At 52.5% G+C, this 17,541-nt stretch overlaps 8 protein-coding genes across 8 annotated transcripts; 3 read left to right on the forward strand and 5 right to left on the reverse strand.

Moving 5' to 3' along the window:
• Positions 1–84: 84 nt before the first annotated feature.
• Positions 85–3,378, forward strand: ILS1 (isoleucine--tRNA ligase ILS1; the record flags this gene model as incomplete). The annotated part of the gene is made up of 2 exons (XM_041686911.1): positions 85–513; positions 574–3,378. 2 exons carry the CDS (start codon positions 85–87, stop codon positions 3,376–3,378), a joined length of 3,234 nt encoding a protein of 1,077 aa, XP_041540848.1.
• A 249-nt stretch (positions 3,379–3,627) lies between these two features.
• AKAW2_30402A (uncharacterized protein) lies at positions 3,628–3,934 on the reverse strand (the record flags this gene model as incomplete). Its single annotated transcript, XM_041686912.1, has 3 exons — positions 3,628–3,648; positions 3,714–3,809; positions 3,869–3,934. The coding sequence occupies 3 exons, from the start codon at positions 3,932–3,934 to the stop codon at positions 3,628–3,630; spliced, it is 183 nt and encodes a 60-aa protein (XP_041540849.1).
• Positions 3,935–4,385: 451 nt separating this feature from the next.
• Positions 4,386–7,784, forward strand: AKAW2_30403S (Sfi1 family protein; the record flags this gene model as incomplete). The annotated part of the gene is made up of 2 exons (XM_041686914.1): positions 4,386–4,449; positions 4,540–7,784. The coding sequence occupies 2 exons, from the start codon at positions 4,386–4,388 to the stop codon at positions 7,782–7,784; spliced, it is 3,309 nt and encodes a 1,102-aa protein (XP_041540850.1).
• A 206-nt stretch (positions 7,785–7,990) lies between these two features.
• AKAW2_30404A (aminoglycoside phosphotransferase family protein) lies at positions 7,991–9,391 on the reverse strand (the record flags this gene model as incomplete). The annotated part of the gene is made up of 1 exon (XM_041686915.1): positions 7,991–9,391. One exon carries the CDS (start codon positions 9,389–9,391, stop codon positions 7,991–7,993), a length of 1,401 nt encoding a protein of 466 aa, XP_041540851.1.
• An 872-nt stretch (positions 9,392–10,263) lies between these two features.
• RAV1 (WD repeat protein) lies at positions 10,264–14,604 on the forward strand (the record flags this gene model as incomplete). Its single annotated transcript, XM_041686916.1, has 7 exons — positions 10,264–10,344; positions 10,437–10,625; positions 10,696–12,966; positions 13,014–13,457; positions 13,505–13,751; positions 13,798–14,048; positions 14,098–14,604. 7 exons carry the CDS (start codon positions 10,264–10,266, stop codon positions 14,602–14,604), a joined length of 3,990 nt encoding a protein of 1,329 aa, XP_041540852.1.
• A 214-nt stretch (positions 14,605–14,818) lies between these two features.
• Positions 14,819–15,736, reverse strand: AKAW2_30406A (uncharacterized protein; the record flags this gene model as incomplete). Its single annotated transcript, XM_041686917.1, has 1 exon — positions 14,819–15,736. The coding sequence occupies one exon, from the start codon at positions 15,734–15,736 to the stop codon at positions 14,819–14,821; it is 918 nt and encodes a 305-aa protein (XP_041540853.1).
• A 704-nt stretch (positions 15,737–16,440) lies between these two features.
• Positions 16,441–17,031, reverse strand: ccpA (the record flags this gene model as incomplete). Its single annotated transcript, XM_041686918.1, has 2 exons — positions 16,441–16,968; positions 17,017–17,031. 2 exons carry the CDS (start codon positions 17,029–17,031, stop codon positions 16,441–16,443), a joined length of 543 nt encoding a protein of 180 aa, XP_041540854.1.
• An 8-nt stretch (positions 17,032–17,039) lies between these two features.
• AKAW2_30408A (uncharacterized protein) lies at positions 17,040–17,345 on the reverse strand (the record flags this gene model as incomplete). Its single annotated transcript, XM_041686919.1, has 1 exon — positions 17,040–17,345. One exon carries the CDS (start codon positions 17,343–17,345, stop codon positions 17,040–17,042), a length of 306 nt encoding a protein of 101 aa, XP_041540855.1.
• Positions 17,346–17,541: the final 196 nt, after the last annotated feature.

Here is a 17,541-nt window from a genome sequence, read left to right on the forward strand (position 1 = left end):
TACCCCGCGGATCCCTCGCTGGAAGATCGCAAGTCGACAGATTTCCTCCCTGTCACCTCCTCTCCCCTTCCCCGCTCGCCCGTCATGTCCATTGATTTTCCCCGCGAGGAGGAGGCCATCCTCCAGAGGTGGAGGGAGATCAACGCCTTCCGGAGGCAGGTTGAGCTCTCCGAAGGTCGTAAACCATACACCTTCTACGATGGCCCTCCCTTCGCTACCGGTCTGCCTCACTACGGTCACTTGTTGGCCTCGACCATCAAGGATATCATTCCCCGTTATTGGTCGATGAAGGGCCACTATGTCGAGCGTCGCTTTGGCTGGGATACCCATGGTGTGCCCATCGAGTACGAGATCGACAAGAAGCTGGGCATGTCGGGTCTCGAGGCCGTCGAGAAAATTGGTATTGAGAAGTACAACGAGGAGTGCAGAGCCATTGTCATGAGATTTGCTTCGGAATGGCGTCAAACTATCGAGCGACTGGGTCGTTGGATCGACTTTGACAATGACTACAAGGTAGACAGGCCCATCATCTTATACCCCGCGGTCTCTACATAGGCTGACCATGCATTATAGACCATGAACGTGAGCTTCATGGAATCAGTGTGGTGGGTCTTCAAGCAACTGTTCGACAAGGACCTTGTCTACAGAGGCTACCGCGTCATGCCTTACTCGACCGCCCTCAACACCCCCCTCAGTAACTTCGAGGCTCAACAAAACTACAAGGATGTGCAGGACCCTGCCGTCGTCGTCACATTCCCCCTCGTCCACGAGCCCGAGACTTCCCTTCTTGCATGGACGACCACCCCATGGACCCTGCCCTCGAACATTGCCCTCGCGGTCAACCCCACCTTCGAATACATCAAGATCCTCGACGAGGCATCTGGAAAGCACTACATCCTGCTCGAGTCTCTGCTCCGGACGCTGTACAAGGATCCCAAGAAGGCCAAGTTCAAGATCGTCGACCGCTTCAAGGGTGCTACCATGAAGGACTGGAAGTACCAGCCCCTCTTCGATTACTTCTACGAAGAGTTCAAGGAGCACGGTTTCCGGGTCCTTAACGCCGAGTACGTCACTGCTGAGGATGGTACCGGTATCGTCCACCAGGCTCCCGCCTTTGGTGAGGACGATTACAGAGTTGGCATGGAGAACGGCGTCATCAGTGAGAGCCGTCTTCCCCCTAACCCTGTTGACGAAAAGGGTTGCTACACAGCCGAAGTGAAGGACTTCGAGGGCCAACACGTCAAGGCTGCGGACAGGGGCATCATCAAGCACCTGAAGGCTGCTGGACGCCTGGTTGTCGACAGCCAGATTACTCACAGCTACCCCTTCTGCTGGCGTTCCGACACTCCCTTGATCTACCGGGCCGTGCCGGCTTGGTTCGTCAAGATCGGCCCTATCATCCCTCAAATGCTCCAGGGCATTGACGACTCCCACTGGGTGCCGAGCTTCGTCAAGGAGAGACGCTTCTCCAGCTGGATCCAGAATGCTCGCGACTGGAACATCTCGAGAAACCGTTTCTGGGGTACTCCTCTGCCCTTGTGGGTGAGCGATGACTTCAAGGAGGTTGTCGCCGTTGGTAGTGCCGAAGAACTCAAGCAGCTTAGTGGCTACGAGGGCGAACTCACCGACCTGCACCGCGACAAGGTCGACAAGATCACCATCCCCAGCAAGCAGGGCAAGGGTGTCCTTCGCCGTGTTAGCGAGGTGTTTGATTGCTGGTTTGAGTCTGGCAGCATGCCTTATGCATCCCAGCACTACCCCTTTGAGAACAAGGAACAGTTCGAGAACAGCTTCCCCGGTGACTTCATCGCAGAGGGTCTTGACCAGACTCGTGGTTGGTTCTACACCCTGACTGTGCTTGGTACCCACCTCTTTGGCAAGCTTCCTTTCAAGAACTGTGTCGTCAACGGAATTGTTCTCGCAGAGGATGGAAAGAAGATGTCCAAGAGACTTAAGAACTACCCTGATCCCGCCCTCGTCATGGAGCGTTACGGTTCTGATGCTCTTCGCCTCTACTTGATCAACTCTCCAGTTGTGCGCGCTGAGCCCCTTCGGTTCAAGGAGTCGGGCGTCAAGGAGATTGTCGCCAAGGTTCTTCTTCCCCTCTGGAACAGCTACAAGTTCTTCGAGGGTCAAGCCGCTCTGTTCAAGAAGACCCAGGGCTTCGATTACACCTTTGATCCTAAGGCGGAGGCTACTAACACCAACGTCATGGACCGCTGGATCCTGGCCAGTTGTCAGAGTCTTCTCAAGTTCGTCAACGAGGAGATGGCCGGATACCGTCTGTACACCGTCGTTCCTCGCCTGCTTGAGTTGATCGACAACACTACCAACTGGTACATCCGTTTCAACCGCAGACGTCTCAAGGGTGAGAACGGTGTCGATGATACCCAGCATGCCCTGAACACCCTCTTCGAGGTCCTGTACACCCTGGTCCGGGGCCTGGCTCCCTTCACTCCTTTCCTTACCGACACCATCTACCTGAAGCTTCTCCCTCACATCCCCGAGGCGCTCCGTAGCGAGGACAGCCGCAGTGTCCACTTCCTTCCCTTCCCCGAGGTTCGGGAAGAGCTTTTCGATGAGGTTGTCGAGAGGCGCGTGGCCCGGATGCAGAAGGTCATTGATATGGCTCGTATCTCCCGTGAACGTCGGAACATTGGTCTGAAGACGCCGCTGAAGACTCTCGTTGTCATCCACCAGGACCAGCAGTACCTGGACGATGTGAAGTCCCTGCAGGGATACATCCTCGAGGAGCTGAACGTTCTTGAGCTTGTCCTGTCCTCGGACGAGGAGAAGTACAACGTCCAGTACAGTGTGACCGCCGACTGGCCTACGTTGGGCAAGAAGCTGAAGAAGGAGGTCCAGAAGGTCAAGAAGGCCTTGCCCTCTTTGACCAGCGAGGACGTGAAGAAGTTCGTCGCCGACAAGAAGATGCTTGTTGACGGCATTGAGCTTGTTGAAGGTGATCTGGTCGTGAAGCGTGGAATGAAGGAGGACAGCGCGTCCGCCAACATGGAACCCAACACGGATAGCGACTTGCTGACCATCCTGGACGCTAACCTGTACCCTGAGTTGGCCGAGCAAGGGTTGGGCCGTGAGATCATCAACCGTCTGCAGCGTCTTCGTAAGAAGGCGGGTCTTGTCCCCACTGATGATGTGAAGATGGAGTATGCCGTCCTGTCGGATCCCGAGGATGTGGGCATCAACAAGGCGTTTGAGACGCAAGCCAAGGCCATCGAAAAGGTTGTGCGCAGACCGCTCGACCGCTACGAGCTTGTGGACGGCAAGGTGCCCAGCGGAGAGGAGCCGGGAATGATCATCCAAGAAGAGCAAGAAGTACAAAAGGCCACTTTCCTGTTGCGTCTGCTCAAGTTGTAGAGGTTTGATCGATTCACACAGATAAGATGTTGATAGCTTAGACCATACAATTCCCGCTAGTTACGATGTTTTGACATTTCTTCTTTGTTTAGTTGATGGATGAATAAAATTACACACGTTCATGATGATAAGTTTTTACATATACCTGTAGAGACCTTTCCTATACAGACACCGCCATACATGCTAGTAGAAGCCAAACAGCCCAATGCGCCTAAACCTTGTAGTTCTCCTGCAACCCATCAACCACCATTAGACTTTCTTCGAGGCCGCCTGTCAAGCGTGAATTAGCCATGTTACAGATGAAGTCATCCCGGAGATGCGGATTTTCTTCCTACCAGAAAGCAGTCCTTGAGCTTCATGAACTCCTTGGCGCACATGTCCTTTTGCACGGCATTGTAGTCCGCAACGACGCATTTGCCATACGCAGCGGCCTGAAAGCCCGTCTTGTCAGCTGGATCGAGCAGATTCGGTGATTCATATCATGACATACCTCGACCGAGCACTTCGAGGCAGCCTTTGCAAACTTCTCAATGGGTCTTGTCTTTGTTGACGGCATCTTGCTCAGTGTTTTTGCCACACAGAGAGCTAAAGACTTAAGTACTATCTACAGGTGATTGATTGTTCTTCTATCCAAAGCGTGACTGTTGGACCAGCTCCCGTTACATAATCCATCACATGACCCAGCACATTCCCATCGCCGGCGCGACACGAAAAGCAAAAGCAAAGCAAAAACAACTTGGCTTTTTGACTGATAAAAAGTCAATGCCTTGTCGCCCGGCCGTGCCATTGGGTCCCACCGGTCCATTTGGGGATCTCTCTTGCGGTCTAACTTGACTTTAGCTTGACTTTGCGGCCTGGAGCACTGTGGGCCTCTGACAACCCACCTAGCAACACCACCCCCGACCGTGTGTGTGTGTGTTCGTGCCTGTTCCGCGATGCTTAATGATTCCCTGTTCCGTCTCCATGAGCCATATGCGAAAAACGCGCCTTAGTTCGCGGACAGTTCGATGCCTCCCGTTCCCCTTCAGCGAAGACCTTTGTCCCATGAAGACCCGGCGCTCACCGATGAAGGTATGCTCTGTCGCATTTACTAGTCCCCCTCCACAATCCGTAGTCCTTGTTTACTTTTGCGGAGTGCTGATTGCTTACTGTTCAACATAGATGTCGGCCTCCTCTACCAAGTCATTACCCGTGCGGAGAGGGATCCAGAAGTCGAGCGACTCCCGTACCGTGTGCTATTCAAGGCCTACGACGAGGTTATTGCCGAACATGGCGTCGACGCGGATCCAGGCTATGCCTGTATGCGCTTCTTGCTCAAAATGGGAAGCAAACATGTCGTAGGAGAGTCGCTCTTCGACAAATTCGAAAGCCTACTCGAACGGATGGGCATTGTTATTGAATTCGGCGGCGAGGATGATACCTACGATGAGACGTACCCGGACAGTGTACCCTCCATCGAAAGCAGGCCTAGGCGAAGGATACGCGACACCCGGGAGGACTCAACGCAGCCACAGCCACAGAAACAACTACAGACACCGCTGCGAAGGCGGGCATCCTTCAATTCCATGTACGATGTTGGCGACGATCCCACTCAAAGAAGCTTTATCAACCGCCCAAGCTCACGGTCGTCCATGTCGCGAATACAAGTCGGGAAGCCTGAGTATCCCTTCACGAAGCCGTCGCCGTCCCCGAAGCATGCGCGGGTCTCTCCAGAAGCGGAGTCCCCCGACAGGACTCAGTTGATGGCACAGTTTATCGACGTGGGTCGCCGGCTCATGAGTCGGATGGACTTTCTGGCTGCGCAATCCTCGTCTGCTCAGCCGCCGCCGGCTGACGAGAAGCCTCTTCCCAATGGACTATATGCCCGGTCTGCCGTCGACCGCGATCGCTCGGAGAGAATAGCGGAAGCCTCACGAGCCCGGCGCTCGAAAACTTCCTCAAATGGCTCCGATGAAGAGGGAGAGCAATCATCTTCAGTGTCCTCCAGGGACGATAGCATCGGTCCCCTTGAACGGCCAGAGATGCCGCCGGAAATGCTATATAGGCCATCGCTTTCGGATCTGCTGCGAGATGCATCGACTTTCAATATGTACCGCCAACGGGCCATCAACCGTCGACTTCTCACGCAGTGGGTTAAGAGGGCGATACAGGCCAGACAGAGCCACCATAATATGGAGATGGTCGCCGTAAACCGAGACCGAAACACCTTGCTTCGACAGGCGTTTCAAACGTGGCATACCATCATCCGCGACAGACGGCAGGAAGAGCGAACGGAGAGATTCTTCAAGCATCTGGAAGAGCGCGCGGGACGGGCTCGGGATCTCTTTCTCCTCACCAAGGCGTTCTCTCACTGGGCGCAACTGACTGCAGAGGAACTTGCTCGGACATCTGCAGCTCGGCGACATATCCTTAGTGTAAAGTACTTCCATGCATGGCGTGAGATTACTGCAGTCAATGAGATGAAAGCCCAGCGCTTCGCTCTGCGAAAACCTTTTGCTGCCTGGCTAAAAAGGACCAGAGAGCTCAAACAGGCGGAAGAGAAGGCGATTGTTATCAGTAGGGAGAAGTCGAAGCATACATTCTATTGGCAGTGGTTCTGGAGCTTCTGCGAACAGCGTGCCCCTCAGTGGTACGACTATTGCCTCAAGAGACGCTCTCTGTTGTACTGGTTGCGCAAGTTTCGAACCAACAGGGAGTGCATTCATGAAATTGATGTTCGGAACAAGCATTATGCTGTGGGATCCGTGATGCAACTTTGGCATGAAAGGACTCAAGGTGTCATTGCGAGAGAGCAACAAGTAGCATTGACGGAGCGCCGCAAGGTTCTAGAGGAGAAACTGATAGAATGGAGGGCCCAAGCTCATCTAGCCCCAGTTGCTAACCATGTTACAAAAATGGTGGGCACACATATTCTTCAAGCAGCGTACTCACAGTGGGTGCATCGCGCTCAAATGCTGAAGCAGGCACGGGAGATGGATCGGCAACGGATTATACGCAATGCGTGGACAACGTGGAATGACCAGCTTCGCTGTCAGGCTCTCTATGCCCGAATTGAGGAACGTATCAAGCTCGAAGCGATGTACAAATGGATTTTGGCAGAGAGATACCGTCTCATGCAGCGCATTAGGGAGCAGCGCATCAAGCGGGAAGTCTTCTCGGTCTTTGTGACTAACGTTCGGAGGACTTATGCCGAATTGCTTGACCGTGCGGAGGTATTTGAGGAACAACGAAACGAAGACTTGCTCCGATCCAAGCTGGAACGCTGGCGGGATCAGCTATCGTTGCAACGCGAGAGGGAGATGGTTGCCTCTGAGTTCTACGCTCCACGCTTAGCGCAGGAATCGCTTGTGGCCTGGCGTTCGAAGTATCAGCATGTGGTCAAGATAGAGGGATGGGCTAATACCGCCAGATACTACTTCCTGGCTACCAAGTTCACCAAGAAATGGCGCGTCGCGACAGTTGAGTCTGCCAAGAAGCGTCGCCAACAAGCGTATATCCAGACCCGGAGGAAGATCAAGATAAATCTGGCATCGAAAGCTCTATCTCATTGGCACTCCAGGTCCTTACATATGGCAGGTCTGGAGCAGCAAGCCTTGCAATTCTCACGGCAACGCTGCTTGGCAATGGCGTCCGAGCTTGTACCTCGATGGCAAGAGAAAACCTTCAATCGCCTCCAGGACTGCGATGCGGCCGATGATCACTATGCGCGCCAAATTGTTGGCGAACAATTGACGCGCTGGGTTGAGGCCTTGCTTGTGTATCAGCGCCAGGAGCAACAAGCAAATAATATGAATCGGGAGCATGTCCTCGGCCAGGCCAATATCCAATTGCGGAAGCTCAGCTTCCGTGTCTTCCAGGTCAAGAGCTTCTCCGAGACCGCCGAGGCGATGAAGGAACGAAACCTAAGGAAGCACTGTCGAAGCATGTTCCGTAGCTGGCTGGAGAAAGCACGCGTGAAGTCCGAGTCGCGGGATTTACCAGGGCCTCTGATAAGTCCGACGAGAAACTATGATGGAGCGACCTTCGAAGCCGAGCCGAACCGACGCATTTTCGATCCTTGGTATCAAACCACGACTCCCTTTAAGACCAACGACCTAGCTGTGGCCGCGAACAGCCAAATCCAAATGGCCTCGACCACGCCGCTGGCGACACCCAACTTCCTCACATCGCCGTCCAAAAGAGCCGCCAGAGCACGGGCCATGGCGCATGTTTCTACTACTCCGGCTACGCCCTCTTACACTCCATTTGCCAGTCGACTTTTGCGCGTCGGTACTGTACTCCCTCGAACCGATTCAACTAGACGCCGTACTGGACGAGCGAGCGCACTGGGCACTAGCGTCCGGTTCGTGGATGAAGAACCGGGGTCTCCTTCCGATGGCAGAAGATCATCCGGTCGACGGACGTGAAACCCTTCCGGGTTATACTTGTATAGGACTTTATGTACATTTTCTTCTGGTTCCCTTTGTCTATTTTGGGGTTTTGGATGGTGCAGCTTTTTGGGGCGAAGGTTATGATAGATACCCTTTTTGCATGGCAGGTATTGTGCGGATTAGCTATTGTCGGCTTGGATAATTGAACAATATACACCTCATGTTGGTGAAGACACCTGAAATCATAGCTCAAGTAACACATCAATCGGATAATGATCATCAAACTCATCTTCACCCCTATCACACCGACCCAACTTACCTCTCACCAGCTCATCCATCTCCCACCGCTGCTCCTCACTCAACAGCCGTACACGATCCTGCAAAGACCCCAAATCCCCATAAAACCGCCGATCAACAAACTCCCAATAGATCTCATCAAACATAGAACTATACCTCGCGGCAAGACATACCCAAAATAGCCCATTGTCCAAGGACTCGCCCATCCTCGAAGCCAAACGTTGTGACTCCAAGAGAAGCCCCTGCCCCATTAACTCGTCTTCACACTCACGCAATACTTCCAAAAACACATTGAACCGGGGAAGATTCCGATCCGGGAATTGATGCAGATCCCCCTCCCAGTCCTCCGGACTCTCGAGTAACAGCCACCAGGGCGCTACGTACGTGAACTCTGCTGGGGCAGCGTAGGTGAATTCCCAGTCAATCACGGCTGAGACGCGAGAGGTATTGAGATTCATAAGTACGTTTGAGGGACGGAAGTCGTCGCAGTAGAGACGGAAGGGGCCTTGGGGGTTAGTGAGGTCGAGGTTCTTCGTTAAGTTCAGGAATAGATAGCGAGCGATTAGTTTTCGCTGGAAGTCTTCTTCGCTGGTGAGGGAGGGTTTTCGTTGTTGTAGACGAAGGTGGAGGAGATGCTGTGTGGCTAGGGAGTAGAGGTAATCTGTGGATGAAGTGAAGGTGTGAGAGGGAGGTGGGAATGCTTCTAGTGGTAGGTTTGCAGAGGCCATTAGTTCGTTCATGTTGAAGGTGAGAGGTCGTTTGGTGATGCTGAAGCAATCATGCTCTGTTTCTTCGAGTGCACCGATGGAGTCGAATTCTACTCTGGAGAGCTCGAGGACTAGGATGGCCATTTCGCGGTATGCGTGCTTCAAGCTGTGATTGCTTATTTTGGGGTTTAGGACTGGTCGTCCTGCAGAAGAAGAATGGTTCTTGAGGAGCTGCGATAGTGGTACACCCTCGATGGCTGACATGATTATGTAGGGACCTGCCCAGCAGATCCCCGAGGCGTATACTTCGGGGATAGGGATCGAGGTGGTCTTGCGGATGTAGTTCATTGTGGCGACTTCATTTTGGACTTTTTCTCGGCGGAGGATGGCTCTTCCTAGAGTGGCGAACCGGATGATGATATCTGGTTCTTCATTGTTGTTGTTGTTGTATCTTACTCGATAGCAGATGTTGAATGCTCCGCTTTTCCAGAGGCATGCGGAGACGGGTTTGCCGCTGGCTGGTCGGTGTTTGTGGGCAAGTTGCATTGATAGGAGCTCTGGCTGCCGGCTAGTCCAGAGACGAAGCCAGGCGGTGGCCTTTTGTTCTTGTTTTCTTTCTGCGATGGGATCGAAGTCCATGTTTGGTTGGGGTTGGGGTTAGGGTTGTAGGGGGGAATGAGATGTGAAGCAGTTGCAGAGTAGTAGATAGACCGCTTTTTTATATGTGAATGGCGGCTACAAGCAAATTTAGAAGCAAAAAATGCGAAGGTATAGATCTGGGAGTATGACTGGAATTATATCCAGCAAGAGGCGGATCTCCACGTCCGTGTACGGAAAATAAAGTACTATAGTGAAGTAGTAGTATATTCAGTCCCTTAGGTGATAATATATCCTCATCCCGCTCTACTACCATCAGAGCACAGCCCTGCACCTGATAAGTGGGAGTCCTTTGCAGCTGTAGCTTTATCAACAACTAATCACAGTCACATTTGATTACTAGTCGGTCACAAAGATCCCTGCTTACTTTGCAGCAGTCTGGATCCCCGCAAGCCTAATTAGCGAGGTTAATCTAAATAGGAATGACCCCCGAGGATAACAATGTTCCCTGAAAGAGCTGATTGGACTAGATGGGGTTATTGCTTAAGAGCTACAATGTGGCAAAGCACCATATCATTGTCTGCCTTCATAAAGCCAGAAGTCACTCCAAGTAAAGGAGGACCGAGGCTATCCGAACAAGCAGTTGGGGTTGATGACGATGAATGAATGAGTCTGGGCGGTGTGGATCACGGGGCCGACGATCGGGGATGCTTCTTCTTGCGTCTTCGAGGTGAGCTGTCCCCTCCACCCGCATACAGCTCTATACTTGCATCTTTCTTGCAAACCCCGTCACATTGCGCAGTTTTCAACCAAGTTTTTGCTCCTATAACTGCGCACTGGCAATGGTGTAGCGCCATTGTGAGCGCATCCCCGCGCATCCAACGCTTTCTACCTCTCCACAACCACCCGTCTCCATGCGAGCGGTACTGCCGGGGAGGCCCCCAACGAAGCTCCAGGCTTACAGCACCGCGCTGTGGGATGGTCTTCGTGTTGTGGTAAGCTCTCTGCATGAACCTCTTCAGCTTTCCCGGTGTTCTATAAGTGGTCATGTGGCTGATTCGGCGCTTTCTGCGCACTCTCTCCACAGGCGTACATATCCGGCCATGCACTAGTGATCCTCGGCGGTCCGCACAAGCTCCTACAAACCATCTATGTCGACGATACCGACGCCCTGGAGGCTGTCACCATAGATGAGCTCTCCGGAAAGATCGCCGTATGCGGTGGACCCGATGTGTTTATCTACCAACCGTATGGCATCCAGCATGAAACCTTGAAGGTCCGTGGTCAATGAGATGGAAAGATACAAGCTATACGAGAAGTTGCATGCTGATGGATCTATGGGGTAGTGGTCTCTAGTCCAAACCTTTCGCAGCGAAGACGACAATGAGACTATTCGTACCCTGTCATGGGGCTCCTCCGAGGAGCTGCTTCTCGGCAACTCTCACCTCACTCTCTGGTTCTTGAACGATACCCCGCGCCAAGTTTGGAAGCAGAAGCTGGCTTCTCCCGTTAAATTCGCGCGCTTCTCCCCCGATGCAACTCTCCTTGTCACCACTGGGCATTACGACCGCATGGCCAAAGTATGGCGCCGACTCGCATTCGGGACGGACATTCGTTTCGAAGTGTCATATCTTCCCCACCCTACAGTCATTACCGGGATACATTGGCGCAGACCGTACCATCGGGAGCAGTCTATGGACAATGTATTCTATACCGTATGCGCCGACAATAAGATTCGGGTATGGGCGACCGTGGATCATCATGCGCCGACCGCCTTGCAACTATGGGCGCAAATTGATATGGCCGCTTCTGTTCAGCCAAGGCATGCGACCGACAAGAGCGATCCGACCCGTCGATATGGCTTCATTGTGGACAGTCGGGACTTTTGCATGGCTACTGAGCGAGCCGTGCAGAGAAGTACGGGAAACAAGGATAATCACACTCTGGAACATATCATCGAAGTCGCGAATAAGAGCCCCGAAGTCTGTGTCGTGATTGATGGACAAGGGCACATGTCGGCCTGGGCCCTGGAAGATGTTGGGTCCAAGGTCAAATCTGAAATGCACATGTTCAACATTCTCCACGTGGAAGGCCTGGACTTCGCGTTCATGCCCGGTGTCTCTCCGGAAGAAGACTATGCGCAGCTGCATGCATTCCAGGGTGCAGAACCAGGCGACTCCATCAGCATTCTAGTGCATCACTTTGACGGCCGGATTGAGTGGTTCGATTCCCCGGTAGATGTGCTCTTTGATCCTGCTCCGCGCAAAAACCGGGTGTCTATGAAGGCGTCATGGACCGGCCACAATGGCCCCATAAAGAAGATCGTTCGTAATGCCATTGGCCACACGCTTGCCTCGCGTACGGATGATAACAAGGCGTTGATCTGGAGGCAAAAGCAGCGAGAGAGTGGTACGGCGCTTCTTCGACAGAGCGAGCTGTTCTCTGACGAACATATACATCGCAGCTGCGTGCTAGAAGACGGCGACTTTCTGGTCAACCTCCATCACAACGGAATCTCCTTCTGGGATATCCGTCCATTTCATGCCAAGAAGCTGGCGGCCACAACGTTTGAATTATCAAGCAAGCCACTGTGTGTCTTGCCTATCCCTACAGCAGAGCAAAATGGGGTTGTCTACGTAGCAACTATTGGTGCGAGCATGGACGGAATTGCTTGGGAGTTTCAACTGCCGACCTCTAAGCAGACCAACGGAACAGCGGATGGGACTCAATGTCAGCTGCGGAAGTTCTGTACATTCCATCTGGGGTTGGATGAGGACATGGCTTACATCTTGCCTGTCGACCCAGCCGGCCGCAAAGCCGAGATGCCCGGCTTCTTTGACCTCTTCTCGCCGGATATAGCACTTTCATATACCAAGACTGGCATTGTCCGCACCTGGACGGCCAAGATTGACAAAGAGAAGAGCCGTGTCGAATGGCTCTTGACTTCGACCGTAGAGACAGGTATCAAGAACCCGTCGCTTGCGAGCGGGAGCTCCATCAAGAAAGCAGCGCTTGTGGATGAAGACCGCACGCATCTGACGATATGGGATATGAATGATGCACAGCTGGAGTATGAAGAACATTTCTCACAAGGCGACATCATCCGTGACTTAGATTGGACGTCAACGCCAGACATGCAGTCTATCCTAGCGGTTGGGTTTCCTCATAAAGTCATTCTTTTATCCCAGCTCCGATATGACTACCTTGACTCGCGCCCGTCGTGGACACAGATCCGCGAAATCTGGATCCGCGACCTTACTCCTCATCCTATTGGGGATTCTTGCTGGCTCAGCAATGGCTGCCTCGCCATTGGAGCTGGAAATCAACTCTTCGTGTATGGGAACGAAATTGAAAGCTCCGATCATCTGATATCTCAATTACGTATACCAGCTCGCGGATCTTCTACCGTCGATCTCTTCGAGGTTGTGAGCCGGCTGAATGGACCGCTGCCCGTTTTCCACCCGCAATTCCTGGCGCAGTGCATTCTGAGCGGCAAAAACAACCTGGTACATGCGGTCTTGCTAAAACTTCATCGCATACTCAAGTTCTACACGGAAGGTGATGACATTGACGGCTTCCTGGACATGCCCTTGGAAAGCTTTTACATTGAACATGATGTAAGCACCTATATGATAGCCACAAAATTCCGCAGCTAACCTGTTAGACCCCCCAACGAGCCACCTCCAAAGGCATAGATTCCTCATATGCCGATCTCAACATGGATGAAGAGTCGACCGTAGTGGATGAGGATACGGCCCTGGTGCTCAACGAGAACCTGGCGCGATTTACCCTGCCCCAGCTTTCCAGCCAAGAGCAATTCCGCTTGGTGGACACGATTGAGTGTGTTGCAACTGTGGAGAAGCATCGTCGCTCAATGGATGACAATGCTGCGCGATATCTCCTCTTCTTCCGTCAGCATATGCTACGCAGGTCCCAAGGAGTGGCAAACAAAGACACGGTATCCTGGCGAGAAATTGTCTGGGCATTCCATAGCGGCAGTCAGGACATCTTGGTAGACCTTGCATCAAGACAATTTGGTGGAAAGATGACGTGGAAAGCGGCCAGAGAGAGTGGGATGTTCATGTGGCTGTCGAATCCTACTGCTGTGGTAAGATTCACCTCTGGGCAGTGATCGGATTGTGCTAACAGTGTCAGCGGGCGCAACTGGAAGTCGTTGCTCGGAACGAGTATACTAAATCGGAAGAGAAGAACCCCATCGACTGTTCGTTGTACTATATCGCCCTGAGGAAGAAAAACGTCCTTCAGGGTCTCTGGCGGATGGCGCATTGGCATCGTGAACAAGGTGCAACACAACGACTGCTTGCCAATAACTTTCAGGAAGAGCGGTGGAAAACGTCGGCATTGAAGAACGCATATGCTCTGCTTGGAAAGCGAAGATTTGGTGCGTATTATAGAACTGAATCTGGAACCCAACTAACGCGGTATAGAATATGCTGCCACCTTCTTCCTTCTTGCGGACCATTTGCGCGACGCCGCTTTTGTATGTCTCAACCAGGTCGGCGATCTCCAGCTTGCCATCGCCATCACGCGTGCCTACGAGGGAGATGACGGTCCAGTGTTGAAAGAGATCCTGGAAGAAAGAGTGCTGCCTGAGGCTGCCACTGATGGAAACCGGTGGATGGCATCGTGGGCTTTCTGGATGCTGGGTCGTCGTGGAATGGCAGTCCGATCGCTGATTGTGAGTATCTCCGTGACTGTAAAATGAAGGATACTAATGTTAGTTTTAGTCCCCAGTAGAGTCACTTATCCCCGAGACGCCAGCGTCTCCAGGCAGCCCAGGGATGATACCCTTGCAAGCCAAGTCGTATCTTTCCAACGACCCTGCATTGGTTGTCCTGTACAAGCAACTCCGTGAGAAGACACTACAGACGTTGAAAGGAGCATCTAAAGTATCCGCGCAGTCCGAGTGGAGTTTCGTCATCCGCAATGCTCGTCTGTACGACCGCATGGGATGCGATCTCCTGGCTCTAGATCTAGTACGCCACTGGGAGTTCCTGGGAGGACCTCCTTCACCACAACCAGCCAAGGAGGGGCCACTCGATTTGCATGATGGGGTAGACTATCGCAAGATGCTGCGCCGACGAAGCAGCCTGGTTGTCGCGGACCTGCCGATTCGTGAAAGCTTGCAACAGAGTATCCAAGCTGCGGCAGCACCGAAACCGAAACCGAAGCCACCTCCAACGACATTCCAAGAGCCAGACGCCAACTCGCTGCTTGACAGCTTCGGTTTCTAGTCTGGCTGTAGCTAGATTTGAACGATTTATTGTATCATTATTGCGTACCACGTGTTACGTGTGCATACATTGACTGCTACTTGATATTTCCTGGCATCTCGTCAAGGTTTTAGCATGTATATCGTTCAATTCATTCTGTAATTGCTAATAACAATCAACCAAGCATGAGAGACATTTTTATCATAAGACATGATCGCATCCGAAACAAACCCCATCAGTAAATCGAGAACCTCCCCCTCTTCCTCCGAGGCATCAACCTCCACGAACCCGTCTGGTTCAGCGGAGCATGCACTAAAGTAGACGTGCTGTTGACTCCCGTGCTGTTACTCATCGCAGCATGCAACGAAGAACCAGACGTGATGTTATTCCCTGCACCTGTCGTCCCATTCACACCCGCTCCAGACGTTGCGCTGACCATACCCCCATGCGTAACACTTCCCACTTTATCCTCTTCCTCATTATCCTGCTGCTGCTGCTGCTGCATAGCATCACCATCCCCACCTTCAACCTGATTGACACCATGAACATCAGCCCCAGAAGGAGAAGCAGAAGCAGAAGCATCCGCACACTCCAACAACACCCACACATTCCCCTTCCCATTCCCATTCCCATTCCCAACCTCATCCCCTCCACTCCGAGGATACCTCCCCCTAACAATAGGATACTTCGGACGAGGACGAGGATAATGATGATGTTCAGCACAGGTACTCCCCACCCACCGACCAAACTCCCCCGCATGGACACTTTGCGCAAGGAACGGCTCATCCACGCACCCGGGCTGTTCGTGCATGGTCACGTTGCAATGTTGGGGTATTATTCCCCCTAATCCTCCATTTTCTTCCTTGTTGTTGTCATCGCCATTAGGAGCAGGAGATACGAATTGCTCGATCTGCGTATCCAAGGATACGTGCGTGGATGTTATGGGGATTGGGTGACATGTTCCTTCGTGGAGTTGGAGGGGGATGTGTTGGTGGGCGCGGGGGGATAGTAGTACTGGTGGTGGTGGTGGGGAGGGAGGGCAGGAATTGTGGAAGACAGGGTGGATGTTGGCGATGGTGGAGGCGGCGGTTGCTGTTGATGATAGGGTTAGGGATAGGAGGGAGATGGTGGTGAGGTGGTGGTGGTGGCGCATTGTTGAGGTCCGCTATTAGAAGTAGAAGGTGTGGTGTGAAGTAAGTAGATGTTTGGATTCCAAGATGAGTTCGATTGGATTGACTTGAAGCTGAATGATGCTTCAAAGTTATCTATCTACATCCTTATATACTACCATCCTTCCGCTCTAGCAAGTTCTACCAGCCGCTGATTTACACGTCTACGCGTGAAGAATATAGTTGCTAAGAATGAATGCGTATGCATGTAAATAGGAAGGAGTAATTGGCGTCGGGAGTGGCTAGCATTCAGCATTCCTGGGCGTGGGTGTGGATATGTCAATTGCCATTGGTGGATGGCTGGATACTGTATCCGCATTCCTGAGAGGGTTTACCTGTGTGTGATTGGAGTCTTGGGGGGTGATCTACGGATCTGCGCTGGGTGTAGTTTAGTTCATTGGTGCAGAGTAGATAGGAGGTTATTGTTTGTTGTTGTGCTACTATGGTTACATGTTTCGCTTGGAATTGAGTCCTATAGTAGTACTTCGTGGTCAGTGGTGGGTTTTATGCTCTAGGTAGAATTGTTGATGGATTTAGCCTCTACTGTATACAAAGTTGCAGAATGTAAGCTGGTAGAGTAACATTATTATTTTCTAGACTACATTGGTTATAACCCAGTAAGTCATGGCAACCTCCGCTTCATCCCGTACATGTCCAGCACATGGCTATCGCGCACACTTTGATCTGTCTACAGACCGAGGCCAAGTCCGCCGAGGATGTTGCCGCCGCCATTGTCCTGGGTATCGTTGGGGTCGTTGGCGAGGTCTTCGGCAGGGTTGTGCGATTCCACCTTCTTCAGGTCATCCTTGTTACCGTCACCCCCATCGCACAGCAGCCGGACGTAGACGTATTTGTCGAACGGGTCATCCGGGATGCACTCGCTCTCGGCATCCTCCTGTCCTGGGTAGAAAGGAACCACTGCGTTGGGCACGCCAATGCACTGGTCATTGGCATAGACACCCAGACCATGGCAACGCTCGGAGGTATCCTTGGTGACATCTTGGAGGCTCACCGAGTAAGCATCGATTGCCAGGCTGTGCGAGATCTTGGCCTTTTCGCAAGTATCTTCGGTGGCGTAGGTGGTTTCGGCATCTCCAATAAGCTTGTCATTGGCGGGAGCGCCAGGGTCGCAATCTTCGTGGGACTTCACTGTGACTTGTGCCACGCCGTAGCCGTAAACGGCTGGGGTCAGGCAAAGGGCCGAGGCGACGAGGAGCTGGACTTATTAGCAGATGGTTTGGGTATACGGATGAGTGATACTAACGCTGGAGAAATGCATGGCGAAGATCAAGCGATTTGGTAGATGCCAGAGGTTGCGGATGACGGGATGCAGAATAAGAACAATTGCTCCCAGAGGATCAAGCCATGATTTATATCACGGGCGAAGAAAGGATCCACGACTCCTGGGACTGTTACTTTCTGATTTTCCTTGATGTTCATTGTTTTGGAATGCAATGGGAGTTCGTGGGCGCGTCGGAATGGATCGTCCACAACACAAAGGGTAGGTTCAGTCTGCCTGGGGCCCCGGCGGACTAGACGGTGCGGAGAAAGCTTCCATACATGGCCCTCTAGCCTTGGTTTTTTGTGGAACATAAAATGCCTACATAGCCTAGATCGTAGCTTGCGCTGCCCAGGAGGTCTGGGAAGGGATGGCAAGGACTGTACGGCACGCAGGGGTGGATGCCGATTCTCCTACCATCCCCATATCTGTCAACCCTGTCGGTGTCTTGGCCATGTCAAAATCAGCTTACCTCAGATTCGAAAAGACAAGGAGGAAGAGAGGCTCAGA

Source organism: Aspergillus luchuensis, chromosome 3, assembly GCF_016861625.1.
Source record: "Aspergillus luchuensis IFO 4308 DNA, chromosome 3, nearly complete sequence".
Taxonomy (NCBI): domain Eukaryota; kingdom Fungi; phylum Ascomycota; class Eurotiomycetes; order Eurotiales; family Aspergillaceae; genus Aspergillus; species Aspergillus luchuensis.